This window comes from Gasterosteus aculeatus, chromosome 1 (assembly GCF_964276395.1).
Source record: "Gasterosteus aculeatus chromosome 1, fGasAcu3.hap1.1, whole genome shotgun sequence".
Classification (NCBI taxonomy): domain Eukaryota; kingdom Metazoa; phylum Chordata; class Actinopteri; order Perciformes; family Gasterosteidae; genus Gasterosteus; species Gasterosteus aculeatus.
In genome coordinates this window covers 15,397,796-15,416,031 of record NC_135688.1, presented here as the reverse complement: position 1 = coordinate 15,416,031, position 18,236 = coordinate 15,397,796, and the positions used below count along the sequence as shown (strand labels likewise).

At 41.5% G+C, this 18,236-nt stretch overlaps 5 protein-coding genes across 6 annotated transcripts; 1 reads left to right on the top strand and 4 right to left on the bottom strand.

Moving 5' to 3' along the window:
- Positions 1-373: 373 nt before the first annotated feature.
- Positions 374-4,169, bottom strand: rab30 (RAB30, member RAS oncogene family). The gene is made up of 5 exons (XM_040193336.2): positions 4,048-4,169; positions 2,781-2,879; positions 2,609-2,692; positions 2,339-2,522; positions 374-1,990 (listed from the first exon to the last, which is right to left on the bottom strand). The coding sequence occupies exons 2-5, from the start codon at positions 2,871-2,873 to the stop codon at positions 1,740-1,742; spliced, it is 612 nt and encodes a 203-aa protein (XP_040049270.1). The 5' UTR covers positions 2,874-2,879; positions 4,048-4,169; the 3' UTR covers positions 374-1,739.
- A 338-nt stretch (positions 4,170-4,507) lies between these two features.
- Positions 4,508-6,560, top strand: ndufc2 (NADH:ubiquinone oxidoreductase subunit C2). The gene is made up of 3 exons (XM_040193360.2): positions 4,508-5,025; positions 5,697-5,840; positions 6,368-6,560. The coding sequence occupies exons 1-3, from the start codon at positions 4,887-4,889 to the stop codon at positions 6,415-6,417; spliced, it is 333 nt and encodes a 110-aa protein (XP_040049294.1). The 5' UTR covers positions 4,508-4,886; the 3' UTR covers positions 6,418-6,560.
- A 47-nt stretch (positions 6,561-6,607) lies between these two features.
- thrsp (thyroid hormone responsive) lies at positions 6,608-7,550 on the bottom strand. The gene has a single exon (XM_040193348.2). The coding sequence runs from the start codon at positions 7,294-7,296 to the stop codon at positions 6,877-6,879; it is 420 nt and encodes a 139-aa protein (XP_040049282.1). The 5' UTR covers positions 7,297-7,550; the 3' UTR covers positions 6,608-6,876.
- A 943-nt stretch (positions 7,551-8,493) lies between these two features.
- Positions 8,494-11,280, bottom strand: guca1c (guanylate cyclase activator 1C). Of its 2 annotated transcripts, XM_040193299.2 has the most exons (5): positions 10,968-11,280; positions 10,455-10,604; positions 9,816-9,903; positions 9,565-9,668; positions 8,494-9,465 (listed from the first exon to the last, which is right to left on the bottom strand). In XM_040193299.2, exons 1-5 carry the CDS (start codon positions 11,160-11,162, stop codon positions 9,205-9,207), a joined length of 798 nt encoding a protein of 265 aa, XP_040049233.1. In that variant the 5' UTR covers positions 11,163-11,280; the 3' UTR covers positions 8,494-9,204. The 2 variants fall into 2 exon arrangements, with proteins under 2 accessions (XP_040049233.1, XP_040049242.1); XM_040193308.2 differs by having other exon boundaries at positions 9,394-9,668; positions 10,968-11,278.
- A 777-nt stretch (positions 11,281-12,057) lies between these two features.
- Positions 12,058-18,061, bottom strand: c15h3orf52 (chromosome 15 C3orf52 homolog). Its single transcript, XM_040193322.2, has 7 exons — positions 17,722-18,061; positions 15,440-15,511; positions 15,108-15,182; positions 14,871-14,982; positions 14,577-14,737; positions 13,908-13,978; positions 12,058-13,783 (listed from the first exon to the last, which is right to left on the bottom strand). Exons 1-7 carry the CDS (start codon positions 17,761-17,763, stop codon positions 13,588-13,590), a joined length of 729 nt encoding a protein of 242 aa, XP_040049256.2. The 5' UTR covers positions 17,764-18,061; the 3' UTR covers positions 12,058-13,587.
- Positions 18,062-18,236: the final 175 nt, after the last annotated feature.

The window sequence follows — 18,236 nt, the reverse complement described above, 5'->3', positions numbered from 1 at the left end:
TATTCCGGAACAAGTGAAGTGAGCAATTAAGCTACTCGTTTTTTTTGCTTACTTAAACTGATTTAACATGAATTTTGCAGATATAGATAATTAGTATAAAACCTTTGTTTGGTAAAACACGTGTGAATCTAAAATCCCAAGCGTTTACTGCAACATTAAATGGATCAAGTTGCCGGAAATGCAGTCGCGCTAACAAACCAACGCCTCTGGGAAATGTAGTGGTGCATGACGTGCTGCTCTTTATTTTGTTTTATAACAAATGTGTTGATGCTAGGACAGGTTGATCTGTGATTTTAAAATCAAGAGTGTTTGCTGGCTTTTAGAGGTGACAGCAAGCTGCAATTGTTTTAGGAAAAGAAGCACAACATCCCAATAGTGTTTTCCTTTGTATTTCCCGTATGTGTTGACAAGAAGATGAAATGGATTAACAATACGTCACTGCTGTTAAGTCTAAGGTAAAAGGCAAAACAAACCGCTCGCCGGTTTTACAAAGGGATTACTGAAAAATAAAACGTATAAAAGCAAAGTGCGAAGAAGTACTACAAGTCTGTACAAGAAAATATTACAACAAAAATTATAAGTGTGCAGTATATGGCATTGTGCAATACAGTACATTACAGGTATGGCAATTATAGGAAAGATCAAGTTAGACACTACAAATTATGGAGAAAAAAAACATGCTGGACAATCAAAAGATTTACAATAAAAGCATATGAAGTACAACGTCATATACAATACACGAACATACCCCTTCACACAAATAAGAAGCGATACAATTCCATGGTTGGGCAGCAACCACAAAAGCCAGACATATTAATGTCTATGGATAAAAATAACAGCTGACAGTCCAATAAAAAAGGCAATTGATTAAACTGTTAATAATTTCTGATGACTGACAATATCTCAGGCTTTCCCAACTTCTTTACTCTACGTCAACCAACTAATCGCAAACACTGCCAGTATGCAAATAATAACAATAAGGGTGTCACCGAATACTGTTTCAATGTAGTATTTATGTGTATTTCAACACATATAATTGATGTTATCCGACACTATAGAACATATTCTAGCAGCAAGTACAAATTTTCTACTGGGAAAAAATACTTCACAGTTTGTAATGATGGATGCAGATAACTACGCAGAAATGAGATTACGAAAGCTAGCAAGTTGAATGCAAGGCTCAGAGCAGAAGACCTAGTGGGAATAACTGATTGTGCAACAGGTTTTCGGGTACGTTTACGCGACTCAATCAGACTTGGTATTCTACAAAAAATGTACTGTATGTAAACATTAAGTTACCATTTACTGATAACCTCAGATGACCATGACACTCGCTGTCAGCTGTGCAGAATCTTTAACAGAATACCTGCTTGAACTTTTTACTTGCGTAATACTGACTGCTGGTGAATACTGATGTTTAATGAAAATGGATCCAAACAAAAACATTTTGCCATTTCACTACGAAGAGGACAAAATGGAGCCCTACTCAAGATTCCTGGATGCATCACGCAGACATATTCTGCATCCCGTTGCATTGGCGACATCTAAAATGCTTGTCCCTTGAAGGCCAAACTAAAGTTGACTAACTCCCTTGTGCAGCTTTAAAAAGAAGCACGGGACTAGAAATGACGGGGACTAAAAAGTGGCTTCACGCCATTTTAGAGGGACGGAGGCATTGACAATCTGCCCTCTACAGTCTATGGCTACTGAGTCAAGATGGCCAGAAGTCTGAGCTCTCCCTAATTGACGTTGCAGCAGCTCAAGTAACTGATGGTTTTACCCTCGCCGGGCATCGGGGCAGTGTCGTTGTTATCCAGTTTGTTCTGCTTGGCCTCGCGAATGAGTTCGCAGGCCAGGTCAAGGAAAAGTTTCTCAACATTGTCGGACTCTTTGGCTGAGGTCTCCAGATAGAGCATGCTCTGAGCCTCAGCGAAGTCTTCCGCCCTCTGCCGGAGAACCTCTCTCTTCTCTGCCAGATCTATCTTATTACCTGGAAGGAAACACGACAGGTCAGAATGCAGCAGGTCCCCTGTGGTGAACGTGATGGGGGCCTGACGGAAGCGGGGAGGTGCGAGTGTGCGTGCATGTGCGGGACGGACAAAAACAGGGTTAGTGTGTTAGATTTCGGTTCCAGAGCTCTTCACTGAGAGGTCGCATCACATGTATGTTAACAAAACTGGCTTTGAATTTACCAAATCTTTTCAGAAACTTCTCAAACACGCTTCCATTTACGCAGGCTCCGAAAACCAGGCCAGTTCCAGTCAAATAATACCGTGTTCTCTAAATGAACAATGAGCCCGATCCATTGGTTATTAAAGCGCAAAGTAAAGCTTCTTACCGACTAATATAGTCACCACCTGGTTGTTGGCATACTGCTCAATCTCCCTCAGCCACTCTGGAAGGCACCGGAAGGAGTCCTCACAAGTGATGTCATACGTGAGAATGAGGGCGTTGGCACTACGGTAATAACTCTGAGTAATGGAGCGAAATCGCTCCTGTCCAGCTGTGTCCCATATCTGCAGCTGGAAAACATAATACATGGAATGAGCAACTTCTCATAGATTATTGGATGAATATAAAATATATACATGTAAGACTTTGTGTATACCTTGACCTTCTCCCCTTTGATTTCCACGGTTTTAATCATGAAATCTACTCCAATAGTAGCCCCTTGTCCAGGTGGGAAAAGGCCCTGAAACCAAAACGGAAATACACAGTCTGATATTTTCACTCTGTGTAATTCAATAACTCCAAACTCAGAAGTTCAGACAGATACAAACCTGAGTAAAGCGCCGGACAAGGCATGTCTTCCCAACTCCAGCGTTTCCTATCAGAACTATTTTGAACAGGTAGTCATAATCTTCCATGCTCATGTTAAACTGTGAAAAGGAATAAAGGAATGATAAGTAAATGCATTAACATTGGATATGTGCATTTGACCAAAGCCAACACATTTGTCTCATTTGCACATTCTGAAAAGTACTGAAGACAGACAGTGAAGACGTTGAGAAAACAGTTATGAAACTGGTGGCTGGCATGCCGATCACAGCTGACAAATGTCCTAAATAATCTCCATTTAGAATTGTGTGTTAAATATGCCCCAGGTCATATCAACAGAATGTAAATCCAGTCTCAGTTCAATAGAATGTTTATCAATCTAGGATACTCACACAAATAATCAAACAGACCAATATATTCGATTCAATTGTAATTCAAAATCGATTAAGACTCTGACCACTTTGAAAACACTATATAGTTCAATATGAAATAAAATAAAACGTCTCTATTTCACATCTTCACGGTCTTCCTCCCATTGACGTGCACATTGGGGTTTTGCTTAGCGCAGTTTTTGGGGGAGCCGTGCCCCGCTTTGGAGGGGGGGGGGGGGGGGGGGGGTTATGGAACCACGGAGGCTCGACACACTGTTTGGGCGAATCGTCCGCAATAACAACCTGTAAACATGGTTTAGCGGCGGATCGCTTCTCCCTCGTCAGCGTCAGCGCACCGCACAGAGGCGCGTCTGCCGGGGCGGTACCGGACTATTTGGGAAGGATCAGCGGTTCGTTCGCTCCGACACCAGCAGTGAGCGTCCGGCCTGTATACTCGCGTGAACGACTACATGTTTAAAAAAAAAAGATAAAATAATCCAGGAAATATGGATGTTGCTTGCAAGCCTACGTGATGCATTCAATGCCAGTCTGATTACAATAAAGCATATTTTTAGGAATTTATTCAGATGAAACCATTTGCACACAAAAAACCCGTTTGTGTCGCATTTGCTCTTTCTTTATCCCACATTGTTTGGTAAAGGAAAGTAACACTGTAGCATTTTGCACACACGTATTCTCGGCTGACATTGCTCCCTGTAAAAAAAAAATGCGTCGTTTTCAGTCTGGCTTGAGAGCCGTTCGGGCGAAGCTAGCAAGAGTAGCAACAAGCAGCTACCGAGTGACTCTAGCCATTTTGGCACTATTTGCACATACGAGGGAGGGGAAAATAAATCCCAATCGGTCTTGAGAATTGATTCTGTAAATAGTTTTCACTTACCAAAAACACGGGGAGATCCCCGGACTTATGACTACTTGGTATGCATAGGTCACCTCATCAAATAGGCAAAGCCGCTGCTGGGCAGGGCATAATTCCTCTGGCTGTGTTTCCTCAGCAGCAGTCTGTGGAGGAGGAGGGGGGCTGCATTCAATGATGTCATCAGCTCACATGCAAAGTGTCTCAGAAGCATCTACTCGAGTAACGTTACTGCACCTCACTGTTCTTCCAGGGAACTGTCGTATTTCTTGTTGTTGGGCGTTTTTACTCCGCTGCATTTCGAACAGAAACACTGTTTTGCTCTAAATTATATCATTTTGCCAAGGGACATTTCGCACGGTGCTCAACTCATAACTTAACGAGAATATATAACCTAACGTTATTTTCTTGACCACATATATGTATGCACACGTTAAATACGCACAGGCACGAGGCAACGATTTTATAAAATGGAGAATCTTCAAATCGAGCACTCAGGTTACTGGTGGTAATATAGTACCGGTAGGGTGGGTTAGCTGAAGCTAATTAACGTAAACAAAACAAGCTAGCGTTAATTGTGGTCTAGTCAGTTGCTTAACTTTATTTTTGTATATTTTAGAATATAATTAAATCATTGTAATGGTCCCCAAAAGTAATGCTCTCATTGTTAAATGTATAGTTAGCCTTCTAGCGTTGGTTGCTAGGAAACAGTAGGCGGAACTGAAGTGGCTGTCAATTGTTGTTGTTCCCGGACGTCGTATTTGGTTGCGCAGCATGTCCTTGACTTCCTACGAGAGGTGAGGGCCGAAAGTAAAACGCTGGGAGGTCACTTGGATATCTGAATTGAAGGGGAATTTCTTACCATGGGCTTCGTTCCGGAACTTGGGAAGTCTCTCCCTCCTCCGTCCATCGCCAACCGGAATTCGGTGTGGCTGGCCGGCGTAGGCTGGTGCTCCGCGATGCTGCACAATGCCATTAACCACAGGCCACCGCTAAAATCAGGTTAGCATGTTGTTAGCTGACTTTCACACTTTATCCTGTCTAGGAGGTCGCAAAGCCCATGCGACATTTAATGTTTATTAAAAATGATTTATAAACTTGAAGTAGAACAAAATGACGACCTGACATGTCACACAAGAGCAGTGACCGGTTATAACGCCTTCATTGTGTTAGCTAGCTATACGCTAAGTTACATTACATGTTATTTAGCTGACGCTTTTATCCAAAGCAACTTACAATAAGTGTATTCAACCATAGGAATACAAACCCAGAAGAGCAAGAAACAAGTGCAATTTCGTGCACAATTAAGTGCTACAATTTGTCAGTCTTCTAGTCAAGGTAGAGTCTAAAGAGGTGTGTCTTTAGTTTGCGTTTACGGTTATGCTCTTTTTAATTTCCTCTGCTATCAAATGTCTAACGTTAATATGTTTTATGTTGATCTTATTTCAGAGCTTCCTTTTAATTCCATAAGTTATATAACGTTTACTCATTTTAACTTTATTTCAGTAGCATGCAGCTTGTACCTTGTTTGTTTATGAGTTGCAAGCTCGAGGTTCCCCATTTGCTCAATGAAAGCTTTTAGTTGTGTTTTTAGTGTTTACTTTATTTCAAAGTATTGTCACTTTGTGTGCTTAAAATGCAATCATATCATTGTCCTGTTTGTCATTTTTTAGGGGTCCACCGGCAATTCCTATTGGCAACCATTGGTTGGTTCATCGGCTACCACGTTTCAAAATATGAAAATTACACTTATGCCAAGCTCGATCGAGACATGAACGAGTACGTCAGACTTCACCCAGAGGAATTTCCAGCAAAGGGTAAGTGATTTATCGGCGCTTTTGTCTAGCAGAAGACAAAATGACTCCACTATATGTCTCTGTCTTTAAGTTCCAGCACGTCTCTGGATATTTAGTTATAGTACAAGACGTTGGGGGGGTTGATGAATATTAGCGTCATGATAGTTATCAGGTGGACTTTTATTAATTAAACTGGGGAAACAATTGGCCAGAGCAGGTATTTACATGTAACGATAGAAGCACGGTTTGCTCTTTCTATATTGTGTGTATGTGTGTATATATATATATATATATATATATATATATATATATATATATATATATATATATATATATATATATTACCACCATTAACCGCATTCCTATGCTTACTACAGACTGAGCGTGTTCAGTTTGATGGTATGCAGACACAAGCTGTGCGCTTGGTGCCTCACTTTATGTATATCATGAACAACACATTTGTTAAAACTCATAGAAGTTTTGAACTTGGTGGCTCATATGTGCGTGTAACCAACGGGTTTCTTTCCTTTTTTCTTTTATCTCACCAGAAAAAAAGACCTTTGCAGAGATCGTCGAGCCTTTCCATCCCGTGCGCTAAGTGTAGGTGGCTGCTGAGATGGAGGAGAGTGAGAGAGGACATTTGTAGACTACCTGTTTTGAGCAGTCTTTCTGGGAAATCTGTCATTTGTGTGGAGAAGAGTAGTTATGTAAATAAAATAAATACCTGAATACAACAACAAACATGATGCGTTAGTGTGTTTTTACGATAAATCAAGCCTAGAACACTGTTCTCTTGTCTCATGATCATTTAATCAGTCAACGTTTTTATACATCCCCTAAGCATAGTTTCCAAGGGAGTATTACAGTTGTGAAGAGATAGAATTGATCAGTTTTGACAATGCACGTTCGTTTCATATCCATTAAGTTAGAAGCAGTGGATCACAGACTGTAAACACTTCAGATATTTGACATGTTCAGATGACTTCACTACATATTCAGCACTTTTACAAACACCATACTTTTGTTCCACTGGAAGTTCACAGCTCTTGCACGCTTTCTAATTCACAACTCCGATGATGTCCATATATTTCACAGTGAGTCTCTGAGTCTTCTTGGTGAGGTCACACATCACGGAAAACAGTCCGCTCAGGTGGAAGCGGAAGAGCGATTCAGGATCTGTGTCCAGAAGAGGCTCCAGGGTTTTGTTGAGTGCTGCGTTGCTCTCGGCCTTGTGGTCGTCCAGCAGAACCAGGCTGCACTCCGCCGTGTTTCTTATGGCTTTGAGCATCAGGTAGTTGCTGTACAGGTCTCTGCAGGACTCCTCTGCGGCTTCACAGCCCCACGCCTCATCAGCGGGCACATCTCGCAGCAGGCTCGGCAGGAGAACGGTCTGCTCCATGTCGCTAACGGCTGAGCTGTACCGTCTCAGGGTCAACAGCAGGTTGTTCTTGTTGAACTGGGCCTCGGCAGACTGCATGCTTCCAGTTGGATGTGGTCGGCTGGTCCTCGTGCTGTGATGTCTTACAGTGGGAAGCAGTGTGCAGCGCAAAGCTACAAGAGCACAAGCTGGGGTATTTATAGGGTGAGCACCGGCGGGGTTGATCAGTGCTTTCACGTCATTGCATCACCTGCATTTGAGTTTGCTTTGGGTGCTTTGTGTAGTCAAACTCTTATCTTTGTTTGTTTTACATAACCTGCAATTTCTCCACGGTCATATTACTGTCTGACCCGTGTACCCAAATTCATCCCTGTCAAATTATTAACCGTGCAAATAATACCTTTTTAAATGGCCTCGGTATGAAGCAAACATGGGTTTGTATTCATTAATTTAAGATTAAATTTGTGCTGAGGGAGGATAGATTTCGACAAATCAAAAGGAACCTTACTGTTAAAACAAGGTCAGCAGTGTTTACATTTGCAGGTCATCCTCGCAGCATAATACTGCAAACGCAAAAAGTGCTAGAATATTTGGTTTAAAAAATAAATGTAAGCATTGTCGTGGCGAAGTTTAATATAACCTTAATACTGAAGCCCAGACGGGCCCTTTGCAAACATTTGTTTCCCCCTCAAAACTAAATGCCAATTGGATAATACTGTTCTTTCATGTGTGGGTAGAGCTCTTGGCTTTTCTGCAGAAGTCCAAGAGCAGACCAACGTCCAAAAGGAATATATAAATGCTTATGGAAATACTCCAAACACAACTCCAACAAGTTATAAAATACGATAGGCAAATTAGTCCAGAAAATGCACATGTGCCGTTGTATGCACGCCACAAGTAATTTCATCGCTTTCCGGGCAGGTTTTAGGGGTTGGGGGTTTCAGCCAATCCTACACTCAACCCATGTGGGCTTCTGAGTAGTTAAGGAAGCTGTCGACCATTTCCGAGTGGGTTTGGTCGGATCCAATAGGATCAGACCATTTAAAAAAGTGGTTGAAACAGGCAAATCGGCCCATCACAGCCGGAATTAGGAAAAAAAATCCAGATTTTGACTGCTCCTGTTTCTCTGCCACGAGTCCTTCATAAAAGCCTGTTCTCGAGTAGTAATCCTCTATCAACGTGGAACTTCACATGCTTACTGTTCACACACTGGGCTACCACGTAGATGTGCCTGGTATTTCCATCTTTAACAGGACTTATAGGATTTTATTTCATGTGATTCACAAAATTCAAAGGTTTATGTGTTATATTGATTTATTTCTTCACCAGTAACATACTTGTTCTTGAATTTGTACACATTAAAATACTCACAGGGGTTCCCCCTTTATCCCCACAGAAAAATATCCAGATAGACAAGAGTTAGTGTTACAGTTATTACACTTTATATCACGGGTATGCCATTTTTGGAGCAGAGGCCAAAAAACAGCTTGTTCAACTGAGAATTGAGTTAATAAGAGTGGATTTGGCCATTTGATGGACTTCCTTAGTTACAACCTATATATTTTAATCAATCAGTTCTTTATTAACAGGAGAGGGCTTTCTATCTCTTTGGACCACATGCTGATACATTAATAATTACAACTCAGTGCATGAGTGGCCTGTAATATGTGTGTGTAACCAGAATCCCTCTATCTGTGTCCAGCACTTTCAAAAGAGTATTGATTTTTAAGGCAACATTGTAACCTTAATTATTGTAAAATACAGTAAACATTACATTGGACCTCAAATCTCCCACTTTTTAAACAAGCAGCAGTATAGTTTTCATGCAGGTCTCACACAAGCAATAACACAGAACAAAGGAGAAGCGAGTGTTTCAGAACTTACAGTGTTCCCGTGCTGTAACATGCACCCATATGCTGTAGACGGCAAAAAATCACAAAAGGTGGTTTGTGACTTGACAGTTCTGCAACCCAAGATTTCCATACAATAGTATTTTAATTAAGTCAGTCATTCCCCGTGATTTGCAACGTCTACTGGAACCTGGAAGCAGAAGGGCGCCTCTCCACAGAGGCAAACACATCCCCCGTTTAAAACGATTTCATACTTCACAGAAACGGGAGGGCCGTCGTCCAAGACCTTTGAGAGCACAAGCAGAGGGATGAGCAACAAGTTCTCTGCCTCCCTCAGAGCCATCCTCTCCGCGTGGGACCGCTCAGTCAGTTCGGGCTGCTTCCCGATCAAGCACATCTTTCCATCTTTCTGCTGTTTCTAAAAAAAAAAAAATCTCTAAAAACAACCGAGTTCTCGACCGGGTCCAGCTCGCCGATCACGGATTCAGTTTACGGCGTTCTTCCGTTGACCACTCACAATGATTTCCAGAACGTTGGTAAGATCCATCATCTTGCTGAGCATGTCCATGATGTCGGGATGATCCCGGGCTCCGCTGATGAACTCCTCCAGTGTCAGCTCACCTGAGGACAAAAGATGTGATTGGCTATTTTACTAGAGGGTCAATCAATGCCTCATATTCATGCAATAATTCACTTAGCTGGGCTGGTTATGGGAACTTTACTTCTAACCACAAACACTGATCATAAATTAGTATTAGTATTTTTTACCTTCTCCGTGGACGTCAATCTTCTCATATATAAGAGTTACAATCTCCTCTGGAGGCACGTCGTAATTTCTGGTGATATCTTGAATGGCCTGATGGAAGAGTGTACACAGTTAGTTAAATGGAGTCCTGCAAAGCGCCATCATTTAACCAAAACACGCTTCCTATTCTCAGGAATCAGAAATCAGGGAACATTTATTACCAAAATATGGCAGACATACAAGGAATCTGACTTGGCGTTTGGTGCATGACATCAGACAGTAAAGGAATAAAAGTTCAAAAGAAAGTGCACCAGCTAACAGAAAAGCCATACTCTACACAACTGTGTTGTCAGTGTATATACAGTGCGGCATCACATGCTTGTTTGTATGTGTGTAATAATAGAAAAGGTGAAAAGTCTTTGTGTAATCTGTGAGGCGATTTACGCTACGCTTTCGCGACTGATTAGGTCGGAGGCATGGCCGAACTTAGACGTGTAACATAAGAGGCCCGCCAGGATTATGTGTCATGTCTAGTTCAGGGCCCATTTTTACTTCTTCAGATAAGTGCTTCTAAGCTTTGCAATTCAGGAAAATGTGAGCCGCTCGGATGCTTAGATCTGTAACCCACTAATTAGGGAACACTCTGAGAAAATATAGTGTACCTTAAATATGGTCTCCAGTTCCTGCTTGTCAATTTTCCCATTTCCATCTTGATCAAAGAGCTTGAAGTACCACTTCAGTTTCTGGTTAATTTCTCCTTTTAGTAACAAGCTTATTGCTGCAATGTATTCCACAAAGTCTATGTAGCCGTCCTGCAAAAGGGACACATGGAAGATATGGTTGCTACATTCGGCGGAAGGACTTTGAATCCACCTGCTCGCGAATCAACATCAAAATGGATTTCAAAAGAAAGATTGTGTCACTTTGCGTTTTGTGATTCTATGCAAGGGCCATTGGGGTAATGCGACCTCATAACAGTTCATTCAAAAGTTAAACCATTCAATATAATGCAGTTTTTAACTTTGAGTATCACATTGTTCATCAGGATTTCCCCAAACAACTTTTCTTGTCAATAGACGAAAGTGTTACCGGTCTGACTAAACTCTAAAGGTTGTTCCACAATAATCTTTTTCCTAAACAGGGAAGAAGAGATCTGCTGCAGAGGTTTAACTTACCCCATCCATGTCAAAAGTGACAAACACTTGGTCCACGTAGCTGCTGGCCTCCTCTGTCATACCGTTCATTTGCAGCATTGTCTTGAGCTCAAAGAGCGTTATGAGTCCCGAAGGAGACTCCTTCATGAATTTGGTGTACCAGTGATGCATGTCCTCCTCCAAGATATCATCAAGGCTGGAGTAGTTGGCGCCCATTATTCCTCAAGAGGTTTTGGTGTGGACAAGAACCCTGCAGAGAGCCAGAAGTGAGGGCGGAGGCGAGAGAGGACAGTGTTCCTACAGAGCTCACCGGAGAACTGAGGACTGGCTGGAATCACATGCCACAACCGCCTTAATCCACAGCCGAAAACAGAGATAACCCTTTAATGAGATAACTGCAGACGTCTTCCTAGAACCCGAGGACATTGCATGTTAAATGACTAGAGTGGGCTTAGGTATAAACATCTAAGCAGGTACGGCTCTAATGGGTGTAAAAAAGGGAATATGTCAGAGGTACACTAGGTTCAGTTGAATTGAAGACTACCGCAGATTCCAGAGATCCGGCTCACCCGCCGTTGAAACGTAGATATAAAGTTCATGATTGCGTGTTGATTTTCATTCTACAAACATTTGGGGTTTTCTTTGATAAGCATCGATGTGGCGAGCCGGGAATTTTGTCGTTTTTTTGTTTTGCCGTAAGCTGTTGAAACTTGACATTCTGCCCCAAACTGAGCATTCTGGAAAAGAGACGTTATGTGACAACGTTCAACCAATTTACACGGCCGTGCAAAGCGGCATCGTGCCGGTACTGCAGACGTGCACGAGGGGACCCCGTCATCCCTGCTTGCAGCTCTAACTATGATGTAATTTGCTGCTGTCTGCAGTCTTGAGTTCACCTGTAATTAAATGTTGTACATAAATAAAATGGTTTTACCCACCCTCAGTTTCCTATTTTAAATTGTATACTATATTATAAATGTGCCGGGGTTCATATGTGGTTATTTCTTCCTCAGTGAAAAGTCCCCAAAAAGTGTAAACCTTAAACCTTAATTATGGTGAAGATTGTTTAAGCATAAATATTTGCTTGAGGTACACTAACGACAGTAGCCTTGATATGAAAATCAGCTTTATTTGCATTTATCCGTGACAGACTTTGAGTCAATAGAATATACAGCAGCCCTGCACACATCCAGGATGGATAAATACACGTTTAACTATAAGTGGTGACCTATAGTGGTTTAGCATGACCAACCTCAGCGGATCACGAGTCAGATAAAGGATAGGCACTGGTGGTGTTTTGAGCGGGAGATCGAAGCTCCCAGGCTTATCGTAGTTAATCTGCCTTTGGACGATGAACAATTCTGAAAATAGGACAGCGGAGACGGGCCACCAGTGACCTCAGGTGGCCCAGGCAGCTAGCGCCCATTAGCCTTTGAGGTACCCACCACTGGGATGCATGCTGCCGCGCTGTGCCCGGGCACTTGATCTTTCACTGCTGCCAAGAGATAAAGAAAAGTGTTTGCTTTAGCAGAACATAAATGGAGACATGCAGAGACCCAAGTAAACCCTGAACACCCGCAAGCAGCTTATGTCAATTCAAGTTGCTTCATCCTTGTTTATTCCCACATCGGCGCTATTTGAAAGTTGCATAGAGCGGGTGGCGTGATGTGCTTGTATGTACAGTAATAAACTGTCGAAATCTCTTGGATGTCAACGATGCGCTGCTGTTTAAACTTGATCTTTTGACCAGCATGTGACTGTCATGCAGAAGACCTGCACGCGTAAATACAGTTCCTCTAAAGGTGGTCAAGCAGACCATATGCTCAGTGTCTCATTCTGAATACAAAACCATTAGTGATTTATATCATACACGGTAAGTTTTTTTTAACTCTTTTTTTAACTTTTTTTTAAATTGGCCCTTTTCAGATCAGTTTCTCATTTAAACTCATCTTGTTTTCTGTGTTATATGCGCTGCTGTCAGAACCCCCACAATGTACATTCAAATACCAATGAAATGTCAACGTTATACTTGTTTACACAATGAATACATATATTATTTAGTCAAACGTAAAAAAGATGAAAGGACTCAAGTTCTAATGTAATTAAAAAAATTATACAGCTGTATTTTAAAACATTTCTTAGAAAATGAAAGGCCTTATACATGTTATCTTACATTAGTTAAGTTTTTAACCATAAAAATGAAAAGCAACCCTTTCGAGGGGGTTCCATAATAACCCCGTAGCGCATGCGAAGAACGGCTGCGAGTGACCAGATACTTTACCACAAACAATAATGACAGCTGTAATCTTATTAGAAGTCAGATGATCACGTCCAGGAAACAGACTGCGAACTCACACACTGGCACACAGCTCTGTGCTGTACATGTGATACGTCGTGATAACTCGTAACCAGCCTGTTTGACATGCACTCCTTCTTCTTTTTAACCATACAGCGTGTTGTCGCGCCATTGAACAGCCTTCACTTCACAAAATGATCACAGCTCTGCTGTGTTTGTTGCTCTGTGGGCAAATATTTTAGGAGTGCTTCACCGGTTTGGTTTGCAGATAATGTCTGGGAAAAGGCACAGATATGTAAAAAGTAAACACTTGTATTTCTATAAAAGCAAGATACACCAGTTGGTTTAGACTCTTACAAACATATGGAGGGAAACTGGTTCAATGTACATCGGCCCTGAGTCTTCTGACTCGAGGTCGTACAGGAACTGTCTGAACACGTTGTACACCATCTCCCTGCTCAGGGTCACGTTTCGCAGCTGATCCTGCTGCTCTTCAGGCATGAGGAACATCAGCTGGTAGTCGGCGATGACCGACCCGTTCCTGTGGGTAAAAAAAAAACAAGTACGCAGATTTTTTACAAAACTACGAAAGGATAAATCGTGAAGCAGAGGTGAAAATAAATGTAGCTCATGAACAATGCGTTGCGAGTGTGATGCTGGTTCACCGGAAAGCCTGTATCTCTGCTTGGGAGAAGTATCGTCCCAGAGCAGGAGACGATTTGTAGAGGTCGGCCAGCTGGGTAGGGAAGGAACACAACGATTAAGAGTGCAAACCTTTAGGCTGGTACTAAACTACTTTCCCTTTAAGGGGCTTCGGGTGCCGGCAGCTATGAGCTATGCGTTTGTCATTCTGAGGCTCGTCTCAAACTGTCTCAGTTTAGAAGCTGTGTCTTCCGTGGAAGTGGCATGAGTTACATTTAAGTTCTCCACAGCGGTCATTGGGAGGTGTGTATGAAGTCGGCTATGCAGCTCACTATGCAGCACTTAACAATAACAAAAACGCTGATTAAAAAAATTTAATTTAAAATTTAAATTAATGAAACCGCTTTACGTTCTTCATATATTTGTGTTGCATTTCCTTAATTGTCACATTTTTCTGTACATTACTTGTTAATGTACGATATAATGTAAAGCATATAGATGCTAATTGTGATTAATGTGTTATTTAATGTAAAATAAAATTACCTTACCTTTGATAACCTTTCATTACCATTAAAACACTAAACATAAATTAGCAAAATGTGAATGTTTGCCACTAGATACCAAGTTATGAACAATTAATTGGTACATTTTTACTAAGCAATTTAGCGCAACAGTTCATAATTGGCAATAACCTTGTGTTGAAGCTCAGCAGCGAGTCCTTGGCTTTCGTTGGACGAAAGGGTGACAAGTCCCTCTGTGAAGACCCGATTGGGCAGGCGGAAGCTCCCATTGAAGGACCGAGGAACTTTAAACAACGAACTGTCAAAGTCCACGTCCGAGTCCTCATAGATCGCTGCTCAAAGAGGAAATCGGTCAAATATTCTTATCTTTGGCTATGAATTGTTTTATTCCTCTGAAAATGTAGCATTGACTATGCACATCTTCTGTAACAAATGCATCATCATCTCACCCTCATCGAGCATTACCTGAGCACACGGCCAGCGAAATCACAAAAACAACAGCGATGAACACGATGATGACCACGATGATCAGCAATAGTTTGAGCCTCTCTCTGCTTATCCTGGATTTGGAGCAAATCTAAAAACACAATGAAAATGCTTCATCAATCGGGGTTCTGCGTTCAAATTGTAAACTACCAAAAGATATTAGGAAGGTAAAGCCACTGAAACATAACATTTATTTTTGATTAAAAGTCTCCAAACCTCTGCAAGAGTGGATGTCCGAGTCCCTTGAGATGGTGGTGTGCAGGGCTCTGGGTCCGAGTTAGCACTGGTAGTCTGACAAAAAGACATATCAGACATATTTTACCTCCCTACTACTACTTACTAGAAATGTAATCAGTCATCTAGGGGACAGTGTGTTTATTCGTTCACATGCAGGAGTGCTGGGAATAAGTGACTAAGAGAAGTTGTGGCAACCGAAACGAGAAGTGCTTGCTTTACTAACCTGCTGAAGTTAGTATATGGCTTATCCTAATATGATGAACAGATGGTGAATTTGAGTAAAAGGCACACACGCTTGGATGGAAGCTCACCTGTGCGAGGAACCCGTCTTTCTCTGTAGCATCAGGCATCGTGCAGGCCACACTTTCTCCATTACCCGTCACCTAGGCGCAGGCAATTATTGGGAGATAATACAATGAAGTAATAAACCCCAAAATATATTTTTTGAGCAAAATGATGCCATTAAATGGAGCAGCCACTTAGAAGACAGAGCAAATGTGTTCACCATCTCTACCAGTAGGTGGCAGAATACATGTATTTAAACCATAGATTTATTTGTATTTAACTGTGTATTTGTTATTTATCTGGGTTATATACAGATTATATACATGCATTTAATGCCGTTTATTTTTAATGTGATCTTCAGGGCTCTGTTGCAACTGTTGTTGTATACGTCTTGTAATTACTTGTTGTATTTATTTCATTTAAGAATCAAACATACCTCCATAGAAGCAGGATAATTTGTTGATCACAATGTAATGATGACAATTCAAAATAGATACTGTTTATTTCTATTAAACATTAAGAATAATTTACCTACATCATTATTTGGCACACTTCAACCCTGAATTGAATGGTTAAACCGAAGAAGTCAAAAGGATGAGAAGATGTTGGTCAAATGCCGTGTTCTGAAGAAAACGTTTTATTGCAGTCACATTTGTTTAGATACCGTACCTCAAAGCCTGGTTTCAGGGAAGCTTCTCGGAGGCCCCGCAGATTTCGAACAATCTTATTTCAAAGAGTAAACCATTGTTTTTTCCTTCTATTAAGTTTTTTGGTCTCAGATCAATATATTCTTCACATATAATCTCACATATTAAATTTAAAGGTAAAGCCTTTGTCTGGTTGTCTTTAATTTATCAATATGTAATCACGTGTGCTTCTAGGTTAATTGAAGATACAAGATAAGTTGATTCATTCATGTTGTGTTTAACTTATTGCTGCCTGATACTTGTCAGAGTCAGCATAGGAAACAGGTTGTAACTGCAGAAAAAAGCAACTGTAGTAATAATTGTTAGGGTGGTCCCATTCAATAAAGTCTGACAGGATAAGCAGACAGCCTTAAGTACAGCCAGGAGTTCAATGAATCAAATTAGCTGAAAAGGGACTGAGTGTTCTTTCTCCTGTGGGGCGAGAGAAGCTCCGACCAAGTTGGTGTGAAGCTTTAATACACATTAAAGAGGTGTCAGCTGTCCAATCAGGACACACCTGCTCAAAAAGGAACTCCAGCGGGAAAACAGATGTCGAAGGAATGCAGATTACGGCCACTCACTCAGTATGACCCTAGACAGCGATGTTATGATAGACAGAAGCAAAGGTAACAAATGGATCACCGGGTTCCAGCTGTAAAAACACGATGCCACCGTGGACAAAGGCTTCCTGAGACTAACAGGGTGCATGAGATCAATCTCCCCCAACAACGACTTTGTACACGGCTTTATCTAATGAATGAGAAAGGGAAGCTGCATACAGTGCTTTGCACAGGTATTCATCCTCCTGGACTTTCTCCCCCCATTTGGTAATGTTCCAAACTAGAACACCTTTTCTCCCATTTGATCAACACAAAATGCATTGTACTCCGGAGGTGCAAAATACCTTTTACTGTGACAAATGCGCTTTTAGGGTACAGGATGTCTTGGCAAAAAAGCTGAAGCTCAGTCAGAATGGATGGAGACGGTCTCTGATCAGTAATCTTCAAGTATCTGCATAGATTCTCATTTGGATTGAGGTCGGGGCTTTGACTCGGCCCATTTTAAAACATCAACGTGCTTTGGTTTAAACCATTCCATTGTAGCTGTGGCTGTATGTTTAGGGTCATTGTTCGGGGATTTTCCAGTATTTGGCTCTCAATTCTGACTAGTTTCCCTCTTATTTTGGATAATTCTCTTAATTGGTACTGTAAAATAATTTCATGTCTGGTATGAGAGTAGTCAGAGATGTCCTGGGCACATGTACATCCGTCTTTGTGTGTAATTATTTAGAAAACTGCTTTTATAGGATCTCAAATAATGAGAAATTAGCTTTTCTTTTACTACTTATGTTAGACTTTTCTTTTAGAAAAATCTTATAATTGGTAGGGGGGGGGGGGGGGGGGGGTCAGAGATGTCCTGGACACTCACACACACACATTTTATAATATTAATGAAAATGAATGTGCGAGTAGTCAACCACTGTCCAACACGATCCCATTGGCCCGGATCATGCATTTTTATTTCGTTTTGGGATCCTTTCACTATCACTATCACTACTACTACTACTACTACCACTACTGTCGCGGTATTATATCCCATTATAAACATGTTGATGAATTTACCTCGGCCCCATTCGTCTGGATGGTCTTCATTTCGATGGCCATGCTGCTTTGCGTCCGGGTCCCAGGACGAGTCCAAACACGGAAGTGCTTATTAGTTTCAATAGAGAAAGCGCAGCGTCCGCGGGACAGTAAACGTCTCGGGGAGGAAACAGCAGCAGGTCACATCTGTCAAAGAGCAAGTTATTCTTTTTTTTTCTTCCTTTTCACCGGACAAGACTTGTTCCTGCGCTTTTTAGCTTAGCTTCTGCTCGGTGTTTCCCAGCAGGTGAATTCCTTTCCAGTTTGGGAGCGGCTGACACCGGAAGGCGTCGTCAAGACGAGAAACCAAGTGGGAGGAAACTTTTAAAAGTCAGAGGAAGACACGAAGGACGGGATTATTTGTGTCATTAAAGCATGGCGGGTCAACGGGTCTTCCACCGTATACCTTTCTGTTTTCTTCAATTGTTTTGTTTGGATTAAGGCAGCTACATAAGCATTTGCAAATATCATCCATGCTTGTAAATTAATTTAAGCAG

Coding starts and splice junctions, on each gene's coding strand:
- rab30 (XM_040193336.2), bottom strand. CDS start 2,873: ATGAGCATGGAAGATTATGACTACCTGTTCAAAATAGTTCTGATAGGA. Junction 2,693..2,780: donor TTGTCCGGCGCTTTACTCAG/GTTTGTATCTGT, acceptor TTTTGGTTTCAG/GGCCTTTTCCCACCTGGACA. Junction 1,991..2,338: donor GGTGGTGACTATATTAGTCG/GTAAGAAGCTTT, acceptor GTTTCCTTCCAG/GTAATAAGATAGATCTGGCA.
- ndufc2 (XM_040193360.2), top strand. CDS start 4,887: ATGGGCTTCGTTCCGGAACTTGGGAAGTCTCTCCCTCCTCCGTCCATC. Junction 5,026..5,696: donor CAGGCCACCGCTAAAATCAG/GTTAGCATGTTG, acceptor GTCATTTTTTAG/GGGTCCACCGGCAATTCCTA. Junction 5,841..6,367: donor AGAGGAATTTCCAGCAAAGG/GTAAGTGATTTA, acceptor TTATCTCACCAG/AAAAAAAGACCTTTGCAGAG.
- thrsp (XM_040193348.2), bottom strand. CDS start 7,296: ATGCAGTCTGCCGAGGCCCAGTTCAACAAGAACAACCTGCTGTTGACC.
- guca1c (XM_040193299.2), bottom strand. CDS start 11,162: ATGGGCGCCAACTACTCCAGCCTTGATGATATCTTGGAGGAGGACATG. Junction 10,605..10,967: donor TCACTTTTGACATGGATGGG/GTAAGTTAAACC, acceptor TCCCTTTTGCAG/GACGGCTACATAGACTTTGT. Junction 9,669..9,815: donor GATTGACGTCCACGGAGAAG/GTAAAAAATACT, acceptor TTTTGTCCTCAG/GTGAGCTGACACTGGAGGAG.
- c15h3orf52 (XM_040193322.2), bottom strand. CDS start 17,763: ATGGCCATCGAAATGAAGACCATCCAGACGAATGGGGCCGAG. Junction 15,183..15,439: donor AAGACGGGTTCCTCGCACAG/GTGAGCTTCCAT, acceptor TCTTTTTGTCAG/ACTACCAGTGCTAACTCGGA. Junction 14,738..14,870: donor TTCGCTGGCCGTGTGCTCAG/GTAATGCTCGAT, acceptor CTCTTTGAGCAG/CGATCTATGAGGACTCGGAC.